This window comes from Coregonus lavaretus (genome assembly GCF_964263955.1).
Source record: "Coregonus lavaretus genome assembly, chromosome: 12".
In the NCBI taxonomy this organism is placed as follows: Eukaryota; Metazoa; Chordata; class Actinopteri; order Salmoniformes; family Salmonidae; genus Coregonus; species Coregonus lavaretus.
The window spans coordinates 11,493,548-11,518,579 of NC_139999.1; the positions used below are offsets into that span (position 1 = coordinate 11,493,548).

The 25,032-nt window shown below is 45.0% G+C and overlaps 2 protein-coding genes across 2 annotated transcripts in view; one reads left to right on the forward strand and one right to left on the reverse strand.

Moving 5' to 3' along the window:
• The window catches only part of LOC311138236 (tetraspanin-2-like), a 10,683-nt gene extending 2,112 nt beyond the window's left edge, over positions 1-8,571 (forward strand). The window contains exons 2-7 of the mRNA XM_084172910.1: positions 4,833-4,930; positions 5,571-5,645; positions 5,752-5,847; positions 5,978-6,043; positions 6,672-6,755; positions 6,901-8,571. Of these exons, the coding sequence (XP_084029036.1) occupies positions 4,833-4,930; positions 5,571-5,645; positions 5,752-5,847; positions 5,978-6,043; positions 6,672-6,755; positions 6,901-6,966 (485 nt within the window). The 3' untranslated portion in view covers positions 6,967-8,571. The remainder of the gene's footprint in view (positions 1-4,832; positions 4,931-5,570; positions 5,646-5,751; positions 5,848-5,977; positions 6,044-6,671; positions 6,756-6,900) is intronic.
• A 2,465-nt stretch (positions 8,572-11,036) lies between these two features.
• LOC311138234 (mitochondrial glutamate carrier 1-like) lies at positions 11,037-18,409 on the reverse strand. Its single transcript, XM_084172908.1, has 10 exons — positions 18,299-18,409; positions 16,764-16,896; positions 16,396-16,521; positions 15,417-15,472; positions 13,995-14,085; positions 13,723-13,841; positions 13,419-13,611; positions 13,129-13,283; positions 12,942-13,017; positions 11,037-12,800 (listed from the first exon to the last, which is right to left on the reverse strand). The coding sequence occupies exons 2-10, from the start codon at positions 16,784-16,786 to the stop codon at positions 12,641-12,643; spliced, it is 999 nt and encodes a 332-aa protein (XP_084029034.1). The 5' UTR covers positions 16,787-16,896; positions 18,299-18,409; the 3' UTR covers positions 11,037-12,640.
• Between the last annotated feature and the right edge of the window lie 6,623 nt (positions 18,410-25,032).

Below are 25,032 nucleotides of genomic sequence, written 5' to 3' on the forward strand. Positions count from 1 at the left end.
TGAGGGGGGGGGGGACATCACAGGGCTGGTAGTGAGAGGGGGGGGACATCACAGGGCTGGTAGTGGGGGGGGGGGGGGGGTGGACATCACAGGGCTGGTGGTGAGGGGGGGGGGGTGGACATCACAGGGCTGGTGGTGAGGGGGGGGGGACATCACAGGGCTGGTAGTGAGGGGGGGGGACATCACAGGGCTGGTAGTGAGGGGGGGGGGACATCACAGGGCTGGTAGTGAGAGGGGGGGGACATCACAGGGCTGGTAGTGGGGGGGGACTTCACAGGGCTGGTAGTGGGGGGGGGGGACATCACAGGGCTGGTGGTGAGGGGGGGGGGCATCACAGGGCTGGTAGTGAGGGGGGGACATCACAGGGCTGGTGGTGGGGGGGGACATCACAGGGCTGGTAGTGGGGGGGGGGGGACATCACAGGGCTGGTGGTGGGGGGGGGACATCACAGGGCTGGTAGTGAGGGGGGGGGGACATCACAGGGCTGGTGGTGGGAGGGGGACATCACAGGGCTGGTAGTGAGGGGAGGGGACATCACAGGGCTGGTAGTGAGGGGGGGGGGACATCACAGGGCTGGTAGTGAGGGGGGGGGACATCACAGGGCTGGTGGTGGGGGGGGGGGACATCACAGGGCTGGTAGTGAGGGGAGGGGACATCACAGGGCTGGTAGTGAGGGGGGGGACATCACATGGCTGGTGGTGGGGGGGGGGACATCACAGGGCTGGTGGTGGGGGGGGGACATCACAGGGCTGGTAGTGAGTGGGGGGACATCACTGGGCTGGTGGTGGGGGGTGGACATCACAGGGCTGGTAGTGGGGGGGGACATCACAGGGCTGGTAGTGAGGGGGGGGACATCACAGGGCTGGTAGTGGGGGGGGGACATCACAGGGCTGGTGGTGGGGGGGACATCACAGGGCTGGTGGTGAGGGGGGGGGACATCACAGGGCTGGTAGTGAGAGGGGGGGGGCATCACAGGGCTGGTAGTGAGGGGGAGGACATCACAGGGCTGGTAGTGAGAGGGGGGGGACATCACAGGGCTGGTAGTAAGGGGGGGACATCACAGGGCTGGTAGTAAGGGGGGGGCATCACAGGGCTGGTGGTGGGGGGTGGACATCACAGGGCTGGTGGTGAGGGGGGGGACATCACAGGGCTGGTGGTGGGGGGGACATCACAGGGCTGGTGGTGAGGGGGGGACATCACAGGGCTGGTAGTGGAGGGGGGGCATCACAGGGCTGGTAGTGAGGGGGGGACATCACAGGGCTGGTGGTGGGGGGGGACATCACAGGGCTAGTAGTGAGTGGGGGGGGGGACATCACAGGGCTGGTAGTGAGGGGGAGGGGGGGCATCACAGGGCTGGTGGTGGGGGGGGGGGGGGGACATCACAGGGCTGGTAGTGGGGGGGGACTTCACAGGGCTGGTGGTGGGGGGGGGGGGGGGGTGGACATCACAGGGCTGGTGGTGAGGGGGGGGGGGGTGGACATCACAGGGCTGGTGGTGAGGGGGGGGGGACATCACAGGGCTGGTAGTGAGGGGGGGGGACATCACAGGGCTGGTGGTGGGGGGGGGACATCACAGGGCTGGTAGTGAGGGGGGGGGGGACATCACAGGGCTGGTGGTGGGAGGGGGACATCACAGGGCTGGTAGTGAGGGGAGGGGACATCACAGGGCTGGTAGTGAGGGGGGGGGGACATCACAGGGCTGGTAGTGAGGGGGGGGGACATCACAGGGCTGGTGGTGGGGGGGGGGGGACATCACAGGGCTGGTAGTGAGGGGAGGGGACATCACAGGGCTGGTAGTGAGGGGGGGGACATCACATGGCTGGTGGTGGGGGGGGGGACATCACAGGGCTGGTGGTGGGGGGGGGACATCACAGGGCTGGTAGTGAGTGGGGGGACATCACTGGGCTGGTGGTGGGGGGTGGACATCACAGGGCTGGTAGTGGGGGGGGGGGGACATCACAGGGCTGGTGGTGGGGGGGGACATCACAGGGCTGGTAGTGAGGGGGGGGACATCACAGGGCTGGTAGTGGGGGGGGGACATCACAGGGCTGGTGGTGGGGGGGACATCACAGGGCTGGTGGTGAGGGGGGGGGACATCACAGGGCTGGTAGTGAGAGGGGGGGGGCATCACAGGGCTGGTAGTGAGGGGGGGGACATCACAGGGCTGGTAGTGAGAGGGGGGGGACATCACAGGGCTGGTAGTAAGGGGGGGGCATCACAGGGCTGGTGGTGGGGGGTGGACATCACAGGGCTGGTGGTGAGGGGGGGGACATCACAGGGCTGGTGGTGGGGGGGACATCACAGGGCTGGTGGTGAGGGGGGGACATCACAGGGCTGGTAGTGAGAGGGGGGGCATCACAGGGCTGGTAGTGAGGGGGGGACATCACAGGGCTGGTGGTGGGGGGGGACATCACAGGGCTAGTAGTGAGTGGGGGGGGGGACATCACAGGGCTGGTAGTGAGGGGGAGGGGGGGCATCACAGGGCTGGTGGTGAGGGGGGGGGGGCATCACAGGTCTGGTGGTGGGGGGGGACATCACAGGGCTGGTAGTGAGGGGGGGGACATCACAGGGCTGGTGGTGGAGGGTGGACATCACAGGGCTGGTGGTGGGGGGGGACATCACAGGGCTGGTAGTGAGTGGGGGGACATCACAGGGCTGGTGGTGGTGGGTGGACATCACAGGGCTGGTGGTGAGGGGGGGGACATCACAGGGCTGGTGGTGAGGGGGGGGGACATCACAGGGCTGGTGGTGAGGGGGGGACATCACAGGGCTGGTGGTGAGGGGGGGACACACAGGGCTGGTGGTGGGGGGGACATCACAGGGCTGGTGTTGGGGGGGGGGGGGGACATTACAGGGCTGGTAGTGAGGGGGGGGGACATCACAGGGCTGGTGGTGGGAGGGGGACATCACAGGGCTGGTAGTGAGGGGAGGGGACATCACAGGGCTGGTAGTGAGGGGGGGGGGACATCACAGGGCTGGTAGTGAGGGGGGGGGACATCACAGGGCTGGTGGTGGGGGGGGGGGGACATCACAGGGCTGGTAGTGAGGGGAGGGGACATCACAGGGCTGGTAGTGAGGAGGGGGACATCACATGGCTGGTGGTGGGGGGGGGGACATCACAGGGCTGGTGGTGGGGGGGGGACATCACAGGGCTGGTAGTGAGTGGGGGGACATCACTGGGCTGGTGGTGGGGGGTGGACATCACAGGGCTGGTAGTGGGGGGGGGGGACATCACAGGGCTGGTGGTGGGGGGGGACATCACAGGGCTGGTAGTGAGGGGGGGGACATCACAGGGCTGGTAGTGGGGGGGGGACATCACAGGGCTGGTGGTGGGGGGGACATCACAGGGCTGGTGGTGAGGGGGGGGGACATCACAGGGCTGGTAGTGAGAGGGGGGGGGGCATCACAGGGCTGGTAGTGAGGGGGGGGACATCACAGGGCTGGTAGTGAGAGGGGGGGGACATCACAGGGCTGGTAGTAAGGGGGGGGCATCACAGGGCTGGTGGTGGGGGGTGGACATCACAGGGCTGGTGGTGAGGGGGGGGACATCACAGGGCTGGTGGTGGGGGGGACATCACAGGGCTGGTGGTGAGGGGGGGACATCACAGGGCTGGTAGTGAGAGGGGGGGCATCACAGGGCTGGTAGTGAGGGGGGGACATCACAGGGCTGGTGGTGGGGGGGGACATCACAGGGCTAGTAGTGAGTGGGGGGGGGGACATCACAGGGCTGGTAGTGAGGGGGAGGGGGGGCATCACAGGGCTGGTGGTGGGGGGGGGGGCATCACAGGTCTGGTGGTGGGGGGGGACATCACAGGGCTGGTAGTGAGGGGGGGGACATCACAGGGCTGGTGGTGGAGGGTGGACATCACAGGGCTGGTGGTGGGGGGGGGACATCACAGGGCTGGTAGTGAGTGGGGGGACATCACAGGGCTGGTGGTGGGGGGTGGACATCACAGGGCTGGTGGTGAGGGGGGGGACATCACAGGGCTGGTGGTGAGGGGGGGGGACATCACAGGGCTGGTGGTGAGGGGGGGACATCACAGGGCTGGTGGTGAGGGGGGGACACACGGGGCTGGTGGTGGGGGGGACATCACAGGGCTGGTGTTGGGGGGGGGGGGGGGGGGGGACATTACAGGGCTGGTAGTGAGGGGTGGTGATGATCTTTCCTGCTCCTTGTGTTGAGAGGGGTGTGTTGCTCAGGCATTGAAAGGGGAATACCTAGTCAGTCGAACAACTGAATGCATTCAACTGAAATGTTTCTTCCGCATTTAATCCAACCCCTCTGAATCAGAGAGGTGCGGGGGGCTGCCTTAATGGACATCCACGTCATCAGAGCAGCTAACGAGGACATCCACAGGCCTCTGAATATGAGTGTTGTGTTGATGAGAGACATTATAGAGAAATGTACTGCTGCAAATTCAGCAAAGTGGAGCATTGGATTACCTTAGCAACACCAGGATATTCAAGGTATGCAAAATATATTCAAATCAACCAAGAGGCACTTTGAATAATGTGCAATGAGCACTTTGAAGTGGGAAAGTACCTTGTTTTAATGACACTTTTCACCACTGTCAGGATTTTGCATCTCCTTTCAGCTCCTGTATTTTCCACATCTGACACTTCAGAATGTCAACATGTTAGCTGTCTTACATATGGGAAATTACTACACTTCAGTTTGCAGTTATCTAGTGTGTTGCTGCATGGTTTTGTCCATGTGCAACAATCTTGCTTAATGCTGCCACCATCTGTTGATTCACTGAACTCCCCCAGTCCCCTTCCCCAGTCCCCTCCCCCCTCCGCTCACTCTCTGTCTCTGTCTCTATCTCTCCCCAGCCGTGTACATACTGATTGGTGCAGGTGGGGGCATGACGCTGGTGGGATTCTTTGGTTGCTGTGGAGCTGTGAAGGAGTCACAGTGTCTCCTTGCGTCGGTGGGTAATTGGTGGGAGTTTTACCTTAGGCACCTAGCCTCAGGTTGTCTCTGTTCAGTGGAATGGAATTTTAACTAAGCTCTACCCAACCATCTTGACTCAACACAAGCCTCCCACTGGGCACAGACGTCAATTCAACATCTATTCCACGTTGGTTCAACGTCATTTCATTTAAATTACGTGGAAACAACATTGATTCAACCAGTATGTGCCCAGTGGGCTTCTCTTATGAGTATACTGTTAGCAGGCCCTGAGTTTTTACTGACCATATGTCCTGATCTGGGAAAACTCCTGGCCATATGTACAGGATACTGTATGGTAGGCTATGCATTAATATGAACTGGGTGGTTCAAGCCCTGAATGCTGATTGGCTGACAGTCGTGGTATGTCAGACCGTATACCACGGGTATGACAATATTTCTTTCTACTGCTTTAGTTATGTTGGTAACCAGTTTATATTAGCAATAAGGCACCTCGGGGGTTTGTGGTATATGGCCAATATACCACGGCTAAGGGCTGTATCCAGGAACTCCGCGTTGCGTTGGCTTAAGAACAGCCCTTATCTGTGGTATATTGGCCATATACCACATTCCCTCAGGCCTTATTGGTTAAATATGCCACTGCCCTCTCTGTTTTGCAGTTCTTTGCCTGCCTTCTTGTAATCGTTGGTGCAGAGGTTGCTGCAGGTGTGTTTGGATTCATAAGCAAAGACAAGGTATATCCACTCCAATCAATGTTCTGATATTAAACTTGAATGAAAGACAACTTATTAATACTGCAATCTCGGACTAATTTTAATTCATCCTTGATCTATGTTTTAGATCATTGAAGATGTTCAAAAGTTCTACAGTGAATCTATTTCAGAAGGTTCTGAGAATTCCAACCGCACTGCTATAGCGGCCATTTACCACGATGTTGTGAGTTAAACTAAATGTTTCTTTATGCTCTCATTATGTACTTGATCATGTCACATTGTCAATGTTGTCCCTTTCTATGTTTTGATATGCTATATTTATTTGTTATATTATGTTTTATTTCCATTTGTAGCTGAATTGCTGTGTGGACTCCGTGAGTAACCCGTCTCAGTGTCTTGACGCTGATGAAGACCGCAAGGTACAAACAACCCTTCTTTGTGCTCTTAAGCTGCAGTATCATACATTCCTCTAGGGAGCAGTACAACACCATTGAAAACAACATTGTTTTACCATAGGTCTACTAGCTATTACTGTAGGCCTGCTGTTGTCTATTTGACCTAATTTCACATTACATTATTAATATCTCAAATAAAATCAAATTGTATTTGTCACATGCGCCGAATACAACAGTGAAATGCTTACTTACAAGCCCTTAACCAACAATGCAGTTTTAAGAAAGAATACCAAAGAAAATCACACAAAAAAATACAATACAAAATAAAAGTAACAAATAATTAAAGAGCAGCAGTAAAAATAACAATAGCGAGGCTATATACAGGGGGTACCGGTACCGAGTCAATGTGCGGGGGAACCGGTTAGTCGAGGTAATATGTAAATGTACATGTAGGTAGAGTTATTAAAGTGACTATGCATTGTTTTATAGGCTAGTTATAGTACAGTAGTACCTATAGCTGTGCTTAGAGCATGGGTTTAAGAGATAATGTATGCTCTATATAGGCTAATGAATATACCCTCAATGTTCTCTTATTAAGAAAAAGTGAATAAAGGTATTGTGACATTAACCTATATGCTATGTCTGTTTCCAGGACTGTCGGAATGCAATAATGGACTTTTTCAATGAAAAGCTCTACATTATCGGATATGTGGGGATTGGTGTTGCAGGAGTAATGGTAAGAATCTTACTGACACTCGGGCACAAATTACATTATGTTACATATGGTAACTCGTTATATAATTATTTACAATATGTTACAATAAATCTGTATTACAAGCTTATAGCCTACTAATACAGATGTTTTTTTGTTCTCTTCTCAGGTCATTGGTATGATCTTCAGTATGGTCCTCTGCTGTGCAATTCGGAACAACAGGGAGGTGATATAAAAAGAGCCAGTAGCTTCTCCCACCCTGCAGGCTTAATACAGACTCACCAGCTCTTTATAATCACAATGCCTGAACAATGAGGGGACATCACATCTGGGACGGTGGACAGGGGGAGCCTTTTTTTTTTACACAAACGTTCTGAGTCCAGGGGTCAATTTAGTGGTGCGGGTGTGATATCACAACACTCAAATTATCACAGGGATTTCCCCTTCCCCTGGACAGAGGCAGTTAGACCAGACCACCTCTGTCTTCTCTGGCATCTCTGTAACCTGAATAACTGGCCTCTCACTGCACTCCTCTCCAAGCACAACGTGGCTCAGCATTTGGCACTACTCTGAGACATTCCCAATTTTTAGCATCCTCTAACACTGCTAGCATTCCATGTTCATGTAAACTCTTCCACTTTGACGCAGGAATGTGATGGGTGAAGAGCATTGCTGTAAATACAAACTCCTTTGTGTGCTGTTTTTAACGTTATTTATCCAATATCTTGTAACCTCAGTTTAAGGGTTAATTGTGTGTACAGAGCTACTGTAGTCATCCATCGCCTGCTTGTAAATCTTCATTTAGGTCAGTAATCTTAACTCCAGGCCTTGAGTTTTACATAACTGTTTTTGGGACTTGCGCCTATGCATCATACATTTCATTACTCACTAAATGCCTCAAATGTGCATCTTTGTACAGACAAGCCCAAGCAACCTATTCCTACCACAGCTGCATATTTTACTTTAACAACCTGTATGTTGTTGTCCTTTATTTGGCCCATCAGCAAAGTGTTGCTCTGCTAGAATTATTCCCTGTTGGAAAAGAGCAGGTTTCAGCTGGACCGACTTTCTGAATAACTATTGTCATCAATATTCTGTGTCAGGGAGGCAGCTACATTTTATGAAGTACTGTTCTGTCATTCTGTCAATGTCCAACCTCCTGATGTCTGGATGTTCAAGCTTTTTGCATTGTCCTGTGTGAGGTCTCAGAGAACACAACGTGTGAACTGTTCCAGTGAGTTAGTGTATATTTTGAGTGAATTCTACTGGGTGTTAATATTGTGTGCACATAGTCGGCTACACTGTTGTAGATCCAGGTTATGTATGCTAATAATGTCAAACAAAAAAGAAACCATTGAATGCTTTTATTTTATCAGCTTGTCCATTTTGTAGCTGTTGCCTGTAAAATACAGTGCTATGAAAAAGTATTTGCCCCCTTTCTAATTTTCTCTACTTTTGCATATTTGTGATACTGAATGTTATCAGATCTTCAACCAAAACCTAATATTAGATAAAGGGAACATAAGTGGACAAATAACACAACAATTACATATTTATTTCATTTATTTCATAAACAAAGTTATGCAACACCCAATTCCCCTGTGTGAAAAAGTAATTGCCCCCTTACACTCAATAACTGGTTGTGCCACCTTTAGCTGCAATGACTCCAACCAAATGCTTCCTGTAGTTGTTAATCAGTCTCTCACGTCGCTGTGGAGGAATTTTGGCCCACTCTTCCATGCAGAACTGCTTTAACTCAGTGACGTGTGGGTTTTCAAGCATGAACTGCCCGTTTCAAGTCCTGCCACAACATCTCAATTGGGATTAGGTCTGGACTTTGACTAGGCCATTCCAAAACTTCAAATAAGTTGCTTTTTAGCAGATGTTCATGTAGACTTGATTGTGTGTTTTGGATCATTGTCTTGCTGCATGACCCAGCTGCACTTCAGCTTCAGCTCACAGACGGATGGTCTGACATTCTCCTGTAGAATTCTCTGATACAGAGCAGAATTAATGGTTCCTTCTATTAAGGCAAGTCGTCCAGGTCCTGAGGCAGCAAAGCATCCCCAAACCATCACACCACCACCACCATGCTTGACCTTTGGTATGATGTTCTTACTGTGGAATGCAGAGTTTGGTTTTCGCCAGGCATTACTGGAACCATGTCGTCCAAAAAGTTATACTTTTGAATCATCTGTCCATAGAACGTTCTTCCAAGAGTCTTGATGAGCATCCAGGTGCTTTTTGGCAAACTTGAGTCAACTTTTTGGACTAGATGGGTCCCATTATGCCTGGTGAAAACCAAACACTGCATTCCACAGTAAGAACATCATACCAAAGGTCAAGCATGGTGGTGGGGGTCAGTTGTTTGTTCACCCGCAATTGATAATAACCCATCCGCAATCTCCCGACTATTTGTGATAATGGTCAAATCTGAGGCCCCACCCTAACCAGCAAATTTAGAAAATGCGCAGTTCTGTTTTTTTCTCTTGAACATTTATTTATTGAACAATTAGGTTTTCCATACAGTTAGGCCCTAAAGTTTAGGCTTACGCACTAATGCCAGATAAAAATGATGAAAAACCGGTAACACTTTACTTGACACCCAGCGTCATAACACATTATGAAACGGTCATAATAACCATGTCATAATATGTCATAACAGCTGACATAACTTGTCATGACACATATTTGAATCTTTTGTGACATATATTGCATTATTTTATGGCTGGTTATAACACCTACATAAGAGTGTCAAAACCCACAAAATCTACCACAGAAGGCAAAACATTCCATTACACCATAGCCTACTTGTCAACAGTATGTTTATGTTATATAACATTTTATGAAATTGACCATATTAAATTGTCATTGTAATTGCGCACACATTGCTGTCAAACATGCACCTACCCAAATGCTCTGTTGCTGATGACTGGAATGAATGCAGGAACAGATTTCAGGAGCAGGACAAGACACCCTCTTTTTGACTGATGACTGACATAAAGTCATGTACGTGATAGGCCTATCTGGCTCATATGACTAGGATGGTCATAATTCTTCTTGACAGTATCATAAAGTGTATTTTCTACAAGTTCTTTAAAATATGATGGAAAAAAACATGACTGTAAATAATTCATTACAACAACAAAGGACTTAAGAAACAAACTTTCAAAAGAAAGGAAACTTCTTGGCAGGGAAAGAACACATTTGAATAAGTGTGGGTTTTGACACTTCTGTAGGTGTCATTACCAGCCATAAAATAAGGCAGTATGGTGTTATGACCATATGTCCGCAGTTATGACATACACTACATGACCACAAGTATGTGGACACCTGCTCGTCCAACATCTCATTCCAAAATCATGGGCATTAATAGTTAACCCACTGTTCTCCAGGCGCCGATGACATGGATGTCGATTAAGGCCTTCCCCAAACTGTTCACACAAAGTTGGAAGCACAGAATTGTCTAGAATGTAATTGTATGCTGTAGCGTTAATATTTCCCTTCACTGGAACTAAGGGGCCAAGCCCGAACCATGAAAAACAGCCCCAGACCATTATTCCTCCTCCACCAAACTTTAGAGTTGGCACTGCATTGGTGCAGGTAGCGTTCTCCTGGCATCCGCCAAACCCAGATTCGTCCGTCGGACTGCCAGATGATTAATCAATCCGGAGAAAGTCCAATGGCTGCGAGCTTTACACCACTCCAGCCGACGCTTGGCATAGCGCATGGTGATCTTAGGCTTGTGTGCGGCTGCTCGGCTATGGAAACCCATTTCATGAAGCTCCCGACGAACAGTGCTGACGTTGCTTCCAGAGGCAGTTTGGAACTTGGTAGTGAGTGTTGCAACCGAGGAGACTATTTTTATGCGCTTCAGCACTCGGCCTTCCCGTTCGGTGAACTTGTGTGGCCTACCACTTCGAGGTTGAGCCGTTGTTGCTCCTAGACGTTTCCACTTCACAATAACAGCACTTACAGTTGACTGGGGCAGCTCTAGCAGGGCAGACATTTGACCAACTGACTTGTTGGAAAGGTGGCATCCTATGACGGTGCCACGTTGAAAGTCACTGAGCTCTTCAGTAAGGCCATTCTACTGCCAATGTTTGTCTATGGCGATTGCATGGCTGTGTGCTTGATTTTATACACCAGCAACAGTGTGGCCGAAATAGCCGAATCCACTAATTTGAAGGGGTGTCCACATACTTTTGTGCATATATAGTGTTATGACGCTGCATGCTAAGTAAAGTGTTAGTGAAAAAACTCAATGTAAACTATAGATATGACCGCACAAGAAGTATACATGTATTGATTTTTTTAAATTCATTGTTCTGTTTATTCAAACTGCCCTTCATCCACACATTTCATAACCCTAAACCTGCCCATCCCGTGGATATAACCGTCGGGACTGCAGGTTATGAGTCAACCCGGGCATCACTAAAACATATACAAAACAAAATTAGGACATACAACATACAAAGTGATGTAACAGTCATTTCCTCTGTTAGATGACCTGGTGCAGATAGTATCAGTGATGCTACTTGGCAGGCTCAGTCAGTCTCGATACGGTATCACTTACTTGGAGTGAGAAATGCCTATCCACTCGGTTAAGGCAAATACAAAACCAGTTGCGTTACATTTAGCGGCATGTCATTAATACAAAGAAACTAAAAGTGTTGAACTATTGTCTATAGCCTTGAAGTAACGTGGACCATACCAGAACACTTCACAACCCTACTGTATGAATTTTCATAAATATGCATAATATAAATACCATACGTAAAACTGTATGCACACATGACTAAGTCGCTTTGGATAAAAGCGTCTGCTAAATGGCATATTATTATAAAAACATAGAAAAAAGGTTAACAGTGCTAATAATTTAATATACTAAGATGTGAGTGTCTGTGGCAGCAAACTCTTAGGCGCTTGGTCCCTCTGTCTCAAACTAAACCTCAGTGAAATGTGAGTTGAGGTTTCTTTTTAAAAAAGGTTAAAAAGCTAATTCTATTGTATTTCTAGAGATGTTTCTTTGCCCTCAGTTGACCACAGTTAAATTAACAATTAAAATGTGTGAATCGGATTAATTGAAGGCTTGAAATCACATGACTGCAAATACATGACCAACGCTATGAAATACCTAAACCAGTGGAGGCTGACGGGAGCACGGCTCATAATAATGGCTGGAACGGAACATTTGGAATGGCATAAAACGCCTGGAAACCATGTTTGATGTAATGATACCATTCCACCGATTCCGCTCCAGCCATTACCACGAGCCCGTTCTCATTTTACATTTAAGTCATTTAGCAGACGCTCTTATCCAGAGCGACTTACAGTTAGTGAGTGCATACATTTTTCATAATGGCCAATTAAGGTGCCACCAACCTCCTGTGACCTACACAAATCTTTACACCACACTATGGCATTCAACCAACAGCACAAAAGTAGAATTTTAAATTATCAAAAATATTTTTAGATAAACAATGAATAAAGAAAACAAAAAACTGTGAAAAATTCTTCAGTTGTGTTGAAGTGGCCCCTCACAGAGGGAGAGGAAACGGGGAAGACTCCCCGGCCAGCGCCACTGCTGCACTTCATGGTCCGCAGTTCAGCAAACTGACACCTTCAAGTGCAATCGTTGGTCACAGCCCATTAAATAAGCCAGGAAAACATTTGGAGGAAGTGCAGTACAGCCGTTAGACCATACAGGAAGTCAAGAACTACAGAATGGTTACATTTTTTCTCTTTTCTAGGTTCCAAAGCTCTGACAGACACCTCAACAGTCTTGGGTAGTTAATTTTTTCTGCACCATATACTGATTAAATATAGCTGCCAGTCTTTTGCTGAGATACTTCTTCATCCGACGTGTGAGAGAGTCCAATGCATAGCCAGGTAGTGTTGGTCTCATCTCATGCAGACAAGTAGTTGAAAGGTGACTGGTCCAGGATGAACTCTCCGATGCCAATAAAGTACATGACCTGTGCAATGCCGAAGAGAGGAGCGATGACCAGCGCCCTGCATCCTGCTCCCTTCAGAAAGGCAGAGGGACCCTCCTTACGCATGATCTTACTGCAGGGAGACCGAGAGGAAATAAACCATCAATGCTTGAATTTCAGGAAATTATGTAAATCAATTATTATAGACCTCACTGGTTGGAAAGTTGCAAAGAGACCAAAGTCAGGGAAAAGCATGATTAAAGAGTGACTGTACCTGACGCAGTCAACCACACCGTTGTAGCTCTCCTCGTTGGCCCCTTTGCTCAGAGATTGCAATCTCGTTTTGACAACTGAAATAAAGAGCGGGAACTTGTTAGAACAGGAAGTAGAGCAGTAAAAAATATATACATCCGCTAGCTTAATAAAAGTGGGTCACAAACGGAGACAGATTCCAGACTCACCATCACAAGGATTGACTGCCACAGCTGCAGTGGAGCCAGCCAGACAGCCAGAGAGGAAGGCCCAGTAGAAGGGTGCTGATTCATCTCGAGAGGGCTGGCCCAGCCGGTTAAGGTGGGCGAACAGTGGGAAGTAGACCATGGAGAAGGGAACATCTCTGAAATAGAAGACAAGTATTTTACTGGTTGGTAAATCTGTTTTCTAAAGCTATTCCTGTTTTTTCTAGCCCAGCAACCCCAATAAAAATGACTTTAGGCCTTTGACTTTATATGAATGTGTAAGAAGCCCTTACCTCATCAGGGTGGCCCCGAGGCCTTTGTAGAGGCCCTGGATGCCTTGTTTGTGCAGAAGCTCCCGGGCGATCTGGGTAGCAGACACCGCCCTGACTGCAGGGCTGGGCCCCACGTTGTAGGACCTGCTCAGCACTGTGTTGGTGGCAGCCAGCTTAGTGGGAGACATCGTGGCTGGCATTCTCTGCTGAGCCACTGGGAGGAAGAACAACAAAATACATGAATATATGTGCACAAATTGTATTTGCCACTGTAGGAATCACATGTAATATAACTTTCTTCAATCAATACTGTGTACTTGTTTACCTAGCCTTCCTGCGTCCTGAAGTTGAATCTTAAGCATTTCCATGGGAGTAGTAATGACAACCTGGCATATGCCTGCACCACAACCTGCCAGCATCTCCTTAAACACAGTCAAGCCCTTCCTGCAACAAGGAGTCAGAGGTTAGAAAGCATGCGTGGGATAGGATTGGTCTCTTCAATGACTAGTTGGACACTTCATTATATATCTATTAGCTACATCCATCTGTACTCTTAATCTACAGTCTTCAATGGCCGAAAAGTAAACAGTAATTTACCCATTTTTGCTAAGATGCTGGCGGAAGAAGTCATTTGCGGCTAGTTTGATGGCCTTCTCAGGGGTGACCAGGGTCAGATTCACAGCAGCACCTGAAGACAAAACAATTGACCTTTAGTCAAACCTTAAAAATCATACATCTAAAATGTTTTTACAAGAAAATGTTACAAACAAACACATTCCCAAAACATTCCCCACCATCATCAGTCCATTTAAGTATGCAATGCCATTGACTGTACAGTACTAGCTATCAATCTAACACACGCGTTTCAAAATGAAATAGACGAGAAGCGCTCAAGATGGCTGCTCTGGCACGATCATGGAGGGGGATTATTTCAAGCGTAAGTCAACCTAATGAGTTACATTAAAACATGAGAAACATGATGAGAAGCAAGCAGAACCGGAATGAGAAAAGAGATCAGAGAACACTAGAGAAGGGGATGCAGAGAAGACGGTAAATTCCAGGAGAAAATGAAAAAAAGTTACTACTGGAAGAAAGACCAACTTCTCTTTAGAAAACAATGTGGGAAGAAGACTTTACATTAAGATGTAGGCTAGCCGACATGCCAGTGGGAAATGGATAGATGAGAATGAAAGTCACCTTAGCCACTACTACGACATACATTTTCACAAGAACACTGTATGGCAACGGTCACAAGTGTTGGTGAAGAAACAGAAAGGGAGATGAGTCGACAGGAGAAAGAACAGGTTCACTGATATCAAGACATGAAGGAGCAAAATATTGAACAAATGGGAAATGTTTGCCTAGTTGAAATAGAGCATTGTTGTAAGAACCATTAAATGATTTGCCTTCAGCGTGGCTGCGCCATATCGGCTAGCCGTTCAATATCCCAGGGTGACCCAAGCCTGTAATATGAAAAACAAGCATTCCTCACATAAATGGAGTCCCATAAAACGAGCTCCAACCTCCTCTCCACAATAGACACTAGGCTATGTACATCATAAATGTGTCAATGTGTTTCATACAGTATTTAGTTTCAGTACAGCTAAAGTAATGCATTTCACTGTGAACATTGCATCAATCATGTCATTAATTGAAAATTAGGCCATTCGCTTTTAAAAGGATTGATGGAGAATATTCCACCATTTGTCATTTATTCAAATCAAAATAAACGAGTACAAAGAAACAAGCCAATTTTTAATGATGCACATAAACATCACTACATCAGTACAATGCAGTGACAATCTATCAACTTTTGAGATCACATCAGAATATAATTTTTTCTATCAATAATGAGAAACTACTTGACTGCTTTCACTTTAAGCAAATAATTCAAACCAGATCAGGTATAGCTTAAAATAATGTTCTTGCAATCTGTCACAATTTCACTAATAACCCCCCTGTTGACTAGATATAGAACAAGTACTATAAAACTATGACTAAAAATGTAATGAGTCTTACCTCTATACATGCCAAAGTATCCTTCTGATCGAACAGTTTTTATGAGGCAGTCCATCCTAAGAGAGAAAACAAGTCAGAATGAGGGGAATGTATCAACTTCTATTAATCAATTAATGAACACTTGCCTTCATGACAAAAAGTTTAAAGAGACATCATTCAACAAATCATATGTAAATGCAAAGTACAGCTATTTCTACTCCTGTAGGTTGGGCTTTGACAGTAATGGAATTTTTGGTGAAGGTTATTTGTCAGCCAAATGACTGTAATCACCGCTGGATTCGTTACAATAGCAACAACAACAACGTTTCATCACGTTGTAAAGAGTCCATGTTATCGCGGAAGCTGACTCGACCGCAAGTGTCAATCTTTTTTAATGCCCAGCCGTCCCGTCTTCAGTCAGATGTCTGTTCCACAAATTCTAAAACTGCCTAGTTTTGCCTCCCCTCTGCTTATATAAACTGTTCGATGTAATCCAGGCTTACTTTAGTTTGCTGCTTTCAGGTAGTTTGTCGACTAGAATATGAAGTTGATTTCATTTTCATGACGGACTTAATCCACAATCGTCAGTTACACAATTATACAATTACCGCGCCAGCCCTACCCGTAGGTAAAACAGACAGTCAGAACTAAGGAACATCGAGGGGTTTAGGGTGGAGATGCCAGCTGAATGGGTGCACAGAGCAAAGGGAAATTTCCACTGGCCTCGCACATTCCTCAGGATTACTCAACGGGGAAGAATGGGACAATGACGGCAGTCTGTCGTCACGGACATGGGACTCAAAAGCCTGGCATAAGTCTATGCTTTCACAACAGCAGCCACATTCTCTGAAGTACATCTCAAGATATCCCATCCTATATTAGTGTCATTCCATGTCCTTTGTTGGGTTTTTAAAAACTGTCAAATAAACTGAACTATCAAGATTTAGCTATGCAACCACACAGCATGACATGAAAAGGGAGGACGGAGTGAAGGACTCACATGTTTTTGTAGATCTGCTGGCCTTGCCTCTGATTCTGTAGCCTGGTCTTTACCAGGTCTATGGGAAACACACAGGTGACCCCCACAATGCCAGCAATACCACCATTGATCAGCTTGGCGGGAAGGCTGGAAAAAAATCATACCGTTTGAAATGAGGTGGTACACACACACACACACAACTTCAAGGCACTTGAAATAGATAAAACATAATGGATGCATGCCTTTATGAAAACTGTACTGAGGATACATTTTCCTGGGTTCCTAACACTAAACAAAAACAAAGCTACTATCTAGAAATTGCACATATTGAGTAAAAAAAAGTCAGAAAGAAGCTCAAGGCAGATGAGAGAAAGCCACAGTTACAGTACCTGATCTGCTGCTGGTGAGCCATGGTAACTTTCAGATAGATCGCAGATGTAGAAAGGAGCTGTGAGATCTTAGTTAGTCGTAAGTCGATCGTAGTGGTCAGTAGATCAGGTGCTGATTAGCTGCTGCTAGAGTCTGGAGAGGAAAAGCCATGGAGGTTATATATAGACAAGCCTGTCAGAGTCCTGAGCGTGAGAGTACACACACAAAATTAAACCTACTACACACAAAGCCTGTCCCATGTACATACAGTAACACCCCTTTTGGATAATCTCCACCCACTCACACATCAAAGGATCACGAGGGTTTACAACCTGCCTCCTACTCATCAGTAAAATGGGCGTGTAGCTCAACACACGCTCAATAACCGGAGGTCTATATTTGGGCATCCGTTTGCATGGCCCTGAGGCATCAACGCCAGTATCTTTGGCTCAGTTGCTAGCGTAAAAGACATTCCAGGTCAAGATGTGAACAAGATTCAACTCGAGTCTAACTTGTAATTTTCCTACACCCCAAACCGGTTGAATAATTAACGTTAGTTAGATAGCTATTTCACTTTTATTTAAAAGCTAGAATCTTTATTTGCTACATCAATTTTTGGACATACATATATATTACACACACACACACACATTTCCCCATTGGTTCTTGAAGAATATTACTTATGAGCTTAGTTCAACTGTCATAACCCATCATAACCCAAAATATAAGTTTGTCTTACTCCAATGTTTGCAAAGAACTTAAATACGAACAATATTAGTTATAGCCTCAAAACATGGTTAAAACTAGATCTGATATAATGTATGGTCAGTCCTTGCACACCATACTAGATCATTTGGTAGAGCATGGCACTTGCAACAACAGGGTTGTGGGTTCGAGCTACACGCCCATTTTTATACCATTAGAACAAGTATAAATATGTATGTACTTACTACTGTAAATCGCTCTGGATTAGAGTGTTTGCTAAATGCCTAAAACGTCAAATTAGTGGTTAGTAGTTACATTTTTGCCAGCCCCATCCATTAGCTAACTTGCTATTTAACGAAAGAGGGGCGGGTAAACGCTTTGTTATTGTTTCAACTAAGGATTCTAGATTTAACAAATACCATTATATTATAATTTTCCCTAAGTAATCTTATTAAATAAAAGCAACAATATGTTTCATTACGATTGCGCCTAATTTACTTAGCTAACTACCAAGGCTAGTTAGCTAACTAGCTTTTATTTATCCGGAAATGGCTAGTTAGGTAATTCAGTAACTTCCGTAACTATATAACGTTGCTGAAACATTATTAATCAAGTTCCTCTATATAAAAATATAAAAAACGGACTTAAAATTCGAATAGATAGTTTAATTGCACTATCTGAGCAAGCTAGTGTTAACTTGCTAACGTTACCTCACTTTAACTACCTAGCCGCGGCAGTTCCTCTTTCAATAATACATTATAAGAAATTAAGCAAAGATGACATAAAAAGTGTCAATCGAATTATGATACATTAGCTAATAGTTGTATTTGATAACGTAAAAGACACTCACCTGAAATAAATGTCAGATTGAGATATTTCTTTCTAGTACGTAAAAGTGTCGTATATCTGGTCACTAGTTGTAAAACTTGCTGAATGAGATACTGGAAAATTCCACTCGCTCAGTAAACGTGAAGGAGTGGTCAACTCTTCGAAACGAGAGTTTCAATTTATCCAATCGTGGTTCGTAGATTTACATATTGACCGTTTATTGGTCCTTTTATTTCGTTAGTCGTAAGAAGAGGCGGCGATTAAAGGCTGAAGTTGCCCCAGGGTGCCGATCTAAGGTCAGTTTGGAATTTTCGTGAAGATTTGAGAATGGTAACCTCAACAACATTCTTCATCCTAGATCAGTTTCTACTTACATCTTCGCAGAGCCAGAGAGTATAGGCACAGAGGGTTAGTTAAAGGTATCTTTCGTATAGGCAGCAGTGGAAAAGTACCCAATTGTCATACTTGAGTAAAAGTAAAGATACCTTAATAGAAAATAACTCACATAAAAGTGAAAGTCACCCAGAAAAAAAACGACTTCAGTAAAACTCTAAAAGTATTTGGTTTTAAATATACTTAAGTATCAAAAGTAAATGTAATTGCTAAAATATACTTAAGTATCAAAAGTAAAAGTATACATTATTTCAAATTCCTTATATTAAGCAAACCAGAAGGTACAATTTTCTTGTTTTTTAAATTAATGGATAGCCAGGGGCACACTCCAACACTCAGACATAATTTACAAATGAAGCATGTATGTTTAGTGAGTCTGTCAGATCAGAGGCAGTAGGGTTGACCAGGGATGTTCCCTTGATAAAGGTACCGGAACGCCAAGTCTAGGTCCAAGAGGTTTCTAAACAGCTTCTACCCCCAAGCCATAAGACTCCTGAACATCTAATCAAATGGCTACCCAGACTATTAGCATTTTTCTTTTTAAAACAAGTCATAACCCAGTCCTTAAATCACAAAACAACATCACAATCTTTAAAACATTAACAGTGAATCCAATCTTTTAGTTAGCTTCACTGCTGTAAGTGAGATTCATTGCATGTTCTCTGAAATCCATATATGGAATGAATCTCAGGCAAGTCACATGAACATCCCATCAGGTTTACAGGTGTCTACATTATTAACATATCTAAACAATCAGTCATGGGTTTCAGTCATATGTTGCTTTAAACCAATGAGATATCAAACAAGTTCGAAAAATGTTTTGTTTCTTTCTCCACAATAAAAACATGAAATTATGTCATATGAATGCACACACTACTGTAAGTCACAACTCGCTTTGGATAAATATGGCTGCTAAATGGCATATACACTGAGTGCACAAAACATTAAGAACACATTCCTAACATTGAGTTTGCCCTCAGAACAGCCTCAATTCGTCGGGGCATGGACTCTACAAGGTGTCGAAAGCATTCCACAGGGATACTGGCCCATGTTGACTCCAATGCTTCCCACAGTTGTGTCAAGTTGGCTGGTAGTGGATCCCTATTCCGAATAGCTTGTTCCATCTCATCCCACAGATGCTCATTTGGATTGAGATCTGGTGGTGATTGGGCAGGCCACTGCAGTAAGCTGAATTCACTGTCATGTTTGTGAAACCATTCCTGGACAATCCTAGCATTGTGAAATGGAGCATTATCCTGTTGAAAAAATCAATTTGCAGATGGATACACTGCTGCCATGAAGGGATGCACCTGATTGGCAATGATGTTCAGACATCCTGTGGCATTCAAACGTTGCTCACTTTTATCAAGGGGCCCAATAGAGAGAAATAGTAATGGTGTCCTTTTGGAGGGACTAACTAACTCTGCCATGGTTCGTTGTATAAAGCCTGGCTTTCATGTAGGGTTTGAATGAATGGCGTTCTTATAGGGTTTTTGGATAAACACAGACAATAAGGTCTGTGGTAAACACAGGCTTAGGAGATCATATACAGTGCCTTCGGAAAGTATTCAGACCGCTTGACTTTTTCCACGTTTTGTTAGGTTATTCTAAAATTGATTAAATAGGTTTTTTTCCCTCATCAATCTACACACAATACCCCATAATGACAAAGCAAAAACACGTTTTTTGAAAATATTGCTAATTTATCAAAAATAAAAACTGAAATATTACATTTACATAAGTATTCAGACCCTTTACTCAGTACTTTGTTGAAGCCCCTTTGGCAGAGACTACAGCCTTGAGTCTTCTTGGGTATGACGCTACAAGCTTTGCACACCTGTATGAAAAAAATAAATATGTATGCACTCACTAACTGTAAGTCGCTCTGGATAAGAGTGTCTGCTAAATGACTAAAATGTAAAATATGTATTTGGGGAGTTTCTCCCATTATTCTCTGCAGATCCTCTAAAAATCTGTCAGGATGGATGGGGAGCGTCGCTGCACAACTATTTTCAGGTCTCTCCAGAGATGTTCGATCAGGTTCAAGTCCAGGCTCTGGCTGGGCCACTTAAGGACATTCAGACACTTGTCCCGAAGCCACTCCTGCATTGTCTTGATTGTGTGTTTAGGGTCGTTATCCAGTTGGAAGGTGAACCTTCGCCCCAGTCTGAGGTCCTGAGCATTCTGGAGCAGGTTTTCGTCAAGGATCTCTCTGTACTTTGCTCCGTTCATCTTTCCCTCAATCCTGACTAGTCTCCCAGTCCCTCCCGCTGAAAAACATCCCCACAGCATGATGCTGCCGCCACCATGCTTCACCGTAGGGATGGTGCCAGAATTTCTCCAGATGTGACGCTTCATCAGACCGGAGAACCTTGTTTCTCATGGTCTGAGAGTCTTTAGGTGCCTTTTGGCAAACTCCAAGCGGGCTGTCATGTGCCTTTTACTGAGGAGTGGCTTCCGTCTGGCCACTCTACCATAAAGGCCTGATTGGTGGAGTGCTGCAGAGATGGTTGTAATTCTGGAAGGTTCTCCCATCTCCACAGATGAACTCTAGAGCTCTGTCAGAGTGACCATCGGGTTCTTGGTCACCTCCCTGACCAAGGCCCTTCTCCCCCGATTACTGTTTGGCCGGGCAGCCAGCTCTAGGAAGAGTCTTGGTGGTTCCAAACTTCTTCCATTTAAGAATGATGGAGGCCCCTGTGTTCTTGGGGACCTTCAATGCTGCAGAAAGTTTTTGGTACCCTTCCCCAGATCTGTGCCTCAACACAATCCTGTCTCGGAGCTCTACGAACAATTCCTTTGACCTCATGGCTTGGTTTTTGCTCTGACATGCACTGTCAACTGTGGGACCTTATGTAGACAGGTGTGTGCCTTTCCAAATCATGTCCAATCAATTGAATTTACCACAGGTGGACTCCAATCAAGTTGTAGAAACATCTCAAGGATGATAAATGGAAACAGGATGCACCTGAGCTCAATTTCGAGTCTCATAGCAAAGGGTCTGAATACTTATGTAAATAAGGTATTTCAGTTTTTTATTTTTAATAAATTAGCACAAATTTCAAAAAACCTGTTTTCGCTTTGTCATTATGGGGTAGATTGCTGAGGAATTGTTTTAATTCAATCCATTTTAGAATAAGGCTGTAACGTAACTAAGTGTGGAAAAAGTCAAGGGGTCTGAATACTTTCCAAAGGCACTGTACGTTTTGTTCTATGAGATAATCTTCATCAGCTAACGTCACATTTTGTGAATTTTGAAGAATTTATGTAATCAAAAAAAGCACATGAAGCACATAATGTGGCACAGTGGCATTGACAAACTTCCCAAAGGGAAAAGGGAAAGAAGCCTAAAGAGCGACCAGACCAGAGACGGAGTCATTGAACTTGTTGATATGGCCGCTCGTGTTCAGACAATTCATCCTCTGTTGTGATTGGTTTCCTCCCATTTGAAAAAGGGGAACACAACAAAAACAAAACTACAGAGATTTGTTTGAATGGAACTGTGAACGGTATGTGCCCTACATACAGTAGCTAACTCAATTCTGTCCAAAAGAATGCTGAGGGGGCAAATTCTATTTTGATGATTGCTTTATTCATTACGGTATCAGGGCTTTTCTCTTCAAAACACAGCTTGATCTGGTATGTCAGCTGGACAATTGACACCATTGTCATGTGTTTAGTCTGATTGTTTCAGAGTAAATTCAGGTCAACAGTATTTTATTCCATTTTAAACCAATTGCATTTAATATAAATGGAAAAGCAACACACTTATAATCACCTGTCTAATCTGATTTAATAGCCTTCATTGTAAAACACAGTAGAATGGTCACTGTGTGACTGCATACTGATATAAAAGTCAATGGGTCATCAATCTTAAATCAATAAGTCTTTCATGAGGTCAATTCTAGTTATGTAGTATTGACAAGGCAGTTTTAAGGTGGGGTGACAATATAACAATCATGTTTATTAGGGTGCTGAGTGAAATATGCAACTTTGTGGTGTTTAAATCATTTCTGATGAATGCTATCTGATATAGAATATCTATGTCATTTTCCATCTATTAGTCCTGAGCGATCAACCAACTTTAAGGTTATTTTCGGTTTTTAAACAACTAATTGACCGACATCGCACAGTTTCTCAGGTGGGTCGCGACGCGTCAGAGTAAATGTATAAATATTTCATGAATTACTTGAATTTATTTGGCCAAGTGCAACCGCGCTCTCTGTTCAGTGAGCTCTCTGCTTAGCAGCGGTGCCTCTGCTCAGTTTGGCAGCTGCGCGAGGGAGATGTGCGTGTGCCTCGTGGTTTACCGAATCTTGTTTCGGCCGTTTTCTTGAAGATCACTCCGCGACCCACACGGTACAGCGCTGTCGTTCAGCAGCAGATGATGTGATATCAGCCACTGACTTGTCATTTCCCACTCGCAGTCACTCACCGCTGTCATCGAATTGACTCAAGCTAGCCACAAGTTCTGACTGAGCTCAATCGTCATGAAACGCAAATACAGCGATGAGTTTCTCTCTCTCGGTTTCATACAAACTTTGAGAAATAACGAGGAGCGCCCACAATGTGTTTTGTGCGGAGAAGTGCTTAGTAATGAGTCTCTCAAAACGAACAAATTAAAACGATACGTCCTGACCAAACATCCACAGCATGACGGTTAACCCAGGGACTTCTTTCAGAACAGGGCAGAATGCTTCAGGAAAACAGTGCTTCGACACTGGAAGTGGAAGTCAGCTAGCAAGGCATTGTTATCATTTTATAACAGGTGATGATGACACTGTAAGCAGAAATAAGGGATTACTATCTCTCATAGTAGTCGATGTGAGTTTCTCTTTCAAACAATCCCATTGTACACAGCTAATAGCTAGCTAGCTAACGTTAACGTTAGCCAAAGCAAGCTAGCTAGCTTCTGATACTGCAACCCTAAGTAACAGTACAGATGAAAAATGATCAGGCCTACAGTACATTTTACTGTAGAAATTATTGTTGTTTATTCCAGTTCAGAATGGAAATGATTTATTGTATTATAACAGCAACAGTTCCAACCTAGACAGATATCTAAGAGTGTTTTTAATGGGGAACAATACATATGAATATCTATTTATATGGGTATTTCATTGTTATTTGTTTTTGTCTATATTGCATTTGTTTTAGGCATAAGGGCAATGTAATGTACCCATATTTACATATAGTTGCATGTTTTTATAAGCTTGGGTCCCAGGAAAACACAGAATTTCTAATTTGGGTCCCAGGCTGAAAAAGTGTAAGAACCCCTGATATAGAGACCAGCTGTTGTTTCGCAAGGTATCTACTTGATAATACATTATCCAAGTTATTGATATTTGGTATTGGTATTCAGCAGTCATAAAATGATTCCTTATTTATTTTGAAGAACTATAAAATAGTGATTTGGAATGAAATAATAAAGTATCAAATAAAACAAATGTAATATATACAACGAAAATATTTTATTAAAGTAAAGTAATGTGAATAAATCATGGGACTTTTATTAATTGTTTTATTCTGTGTTGTTAGCATTCAACCCACATAATGCACAATGCATTTAATGTAAAACTGTTTTTATGGAAACAGAAATCGAAAACATTGATACATTTTTTGATAGTCAAACCGAAACCGAACCGACCTCAAAAAGCACTAATCGCTCAGCACTACCATCTAAGCCTCCTTACCTCTCTCCCTGCCCCGTGGTTTCCCTCTGTGAGCCATCATCATATGATGACCCTGGTCACATTGACACAGACTGGATCACAACATAAGGTATGGAAAATTCATAATATCAGATTAAGCATAGATTGAGATAGAAGGGAGTCCAAATGACAGGCGTATAACACATGTCCCCCTCTGAGCTGGTGACTTATATATAGACCACCAGCTGTCTCCCCAAGTGTCCTTTGTGTATTTCCGATCACACATGCCCCCTGTGATACACTCCCACGAGACTAAAGTTATAACCAGGAGCACTTTGGATAAGAATGCCACAGAGGACAATTTATGAAATTCCATTCAATGATATGTGTTAGTAATGTCTGTTCATCGAATGCACTTGGTGAAATAAAACAATAATTCACTATACTATTGCGTATTCATTTTTAGACTAAACTACTACTACATTTTAGAATTTAGAATGTTTTTTTATTTAATAGTACAGAGGCAAATATCTATGATTCTTTCGCACAGAAATAATTTAATATCAGATTATCAAGCCAACTGAGGGGAAGTCAGGGAGTCATTGTCAAGGTCTTGTTAGTCACTATGTTGTTGCCATCAGTGTGTCTGTGTTGTGTGTTGAGTGTGACAGCAAGGTGTTCCTACACAGGATGTGATTAATTAAGATTACTG

What these genes read in the sequence shown, in the direction of transcription:
- LOC311138234 (XM_084172908.1), bottom strand. Translation starts at nt 16,786, where the DNA reads ATGGCTCACCAGCAGCAGATCAG. An exon ending in GGCAGTCAATCCTTGTGATG is followed by an intron (nt 13,018 to 13,128) that starts GTGAGTCTGGAA and finishes TCTTTATTTCAG; the next exon opens with TTGTCAAAACGAGATTGCAA. An exon ending in GGTGTGGTTGACTGCGTCAG is followed by an intron (nt 12,801 to 12,941) that starts GTACAGTCACTC and finishes GTCTCCCTGCAG; the next exon opens with TAAGATCATGCGTAAGGAGG.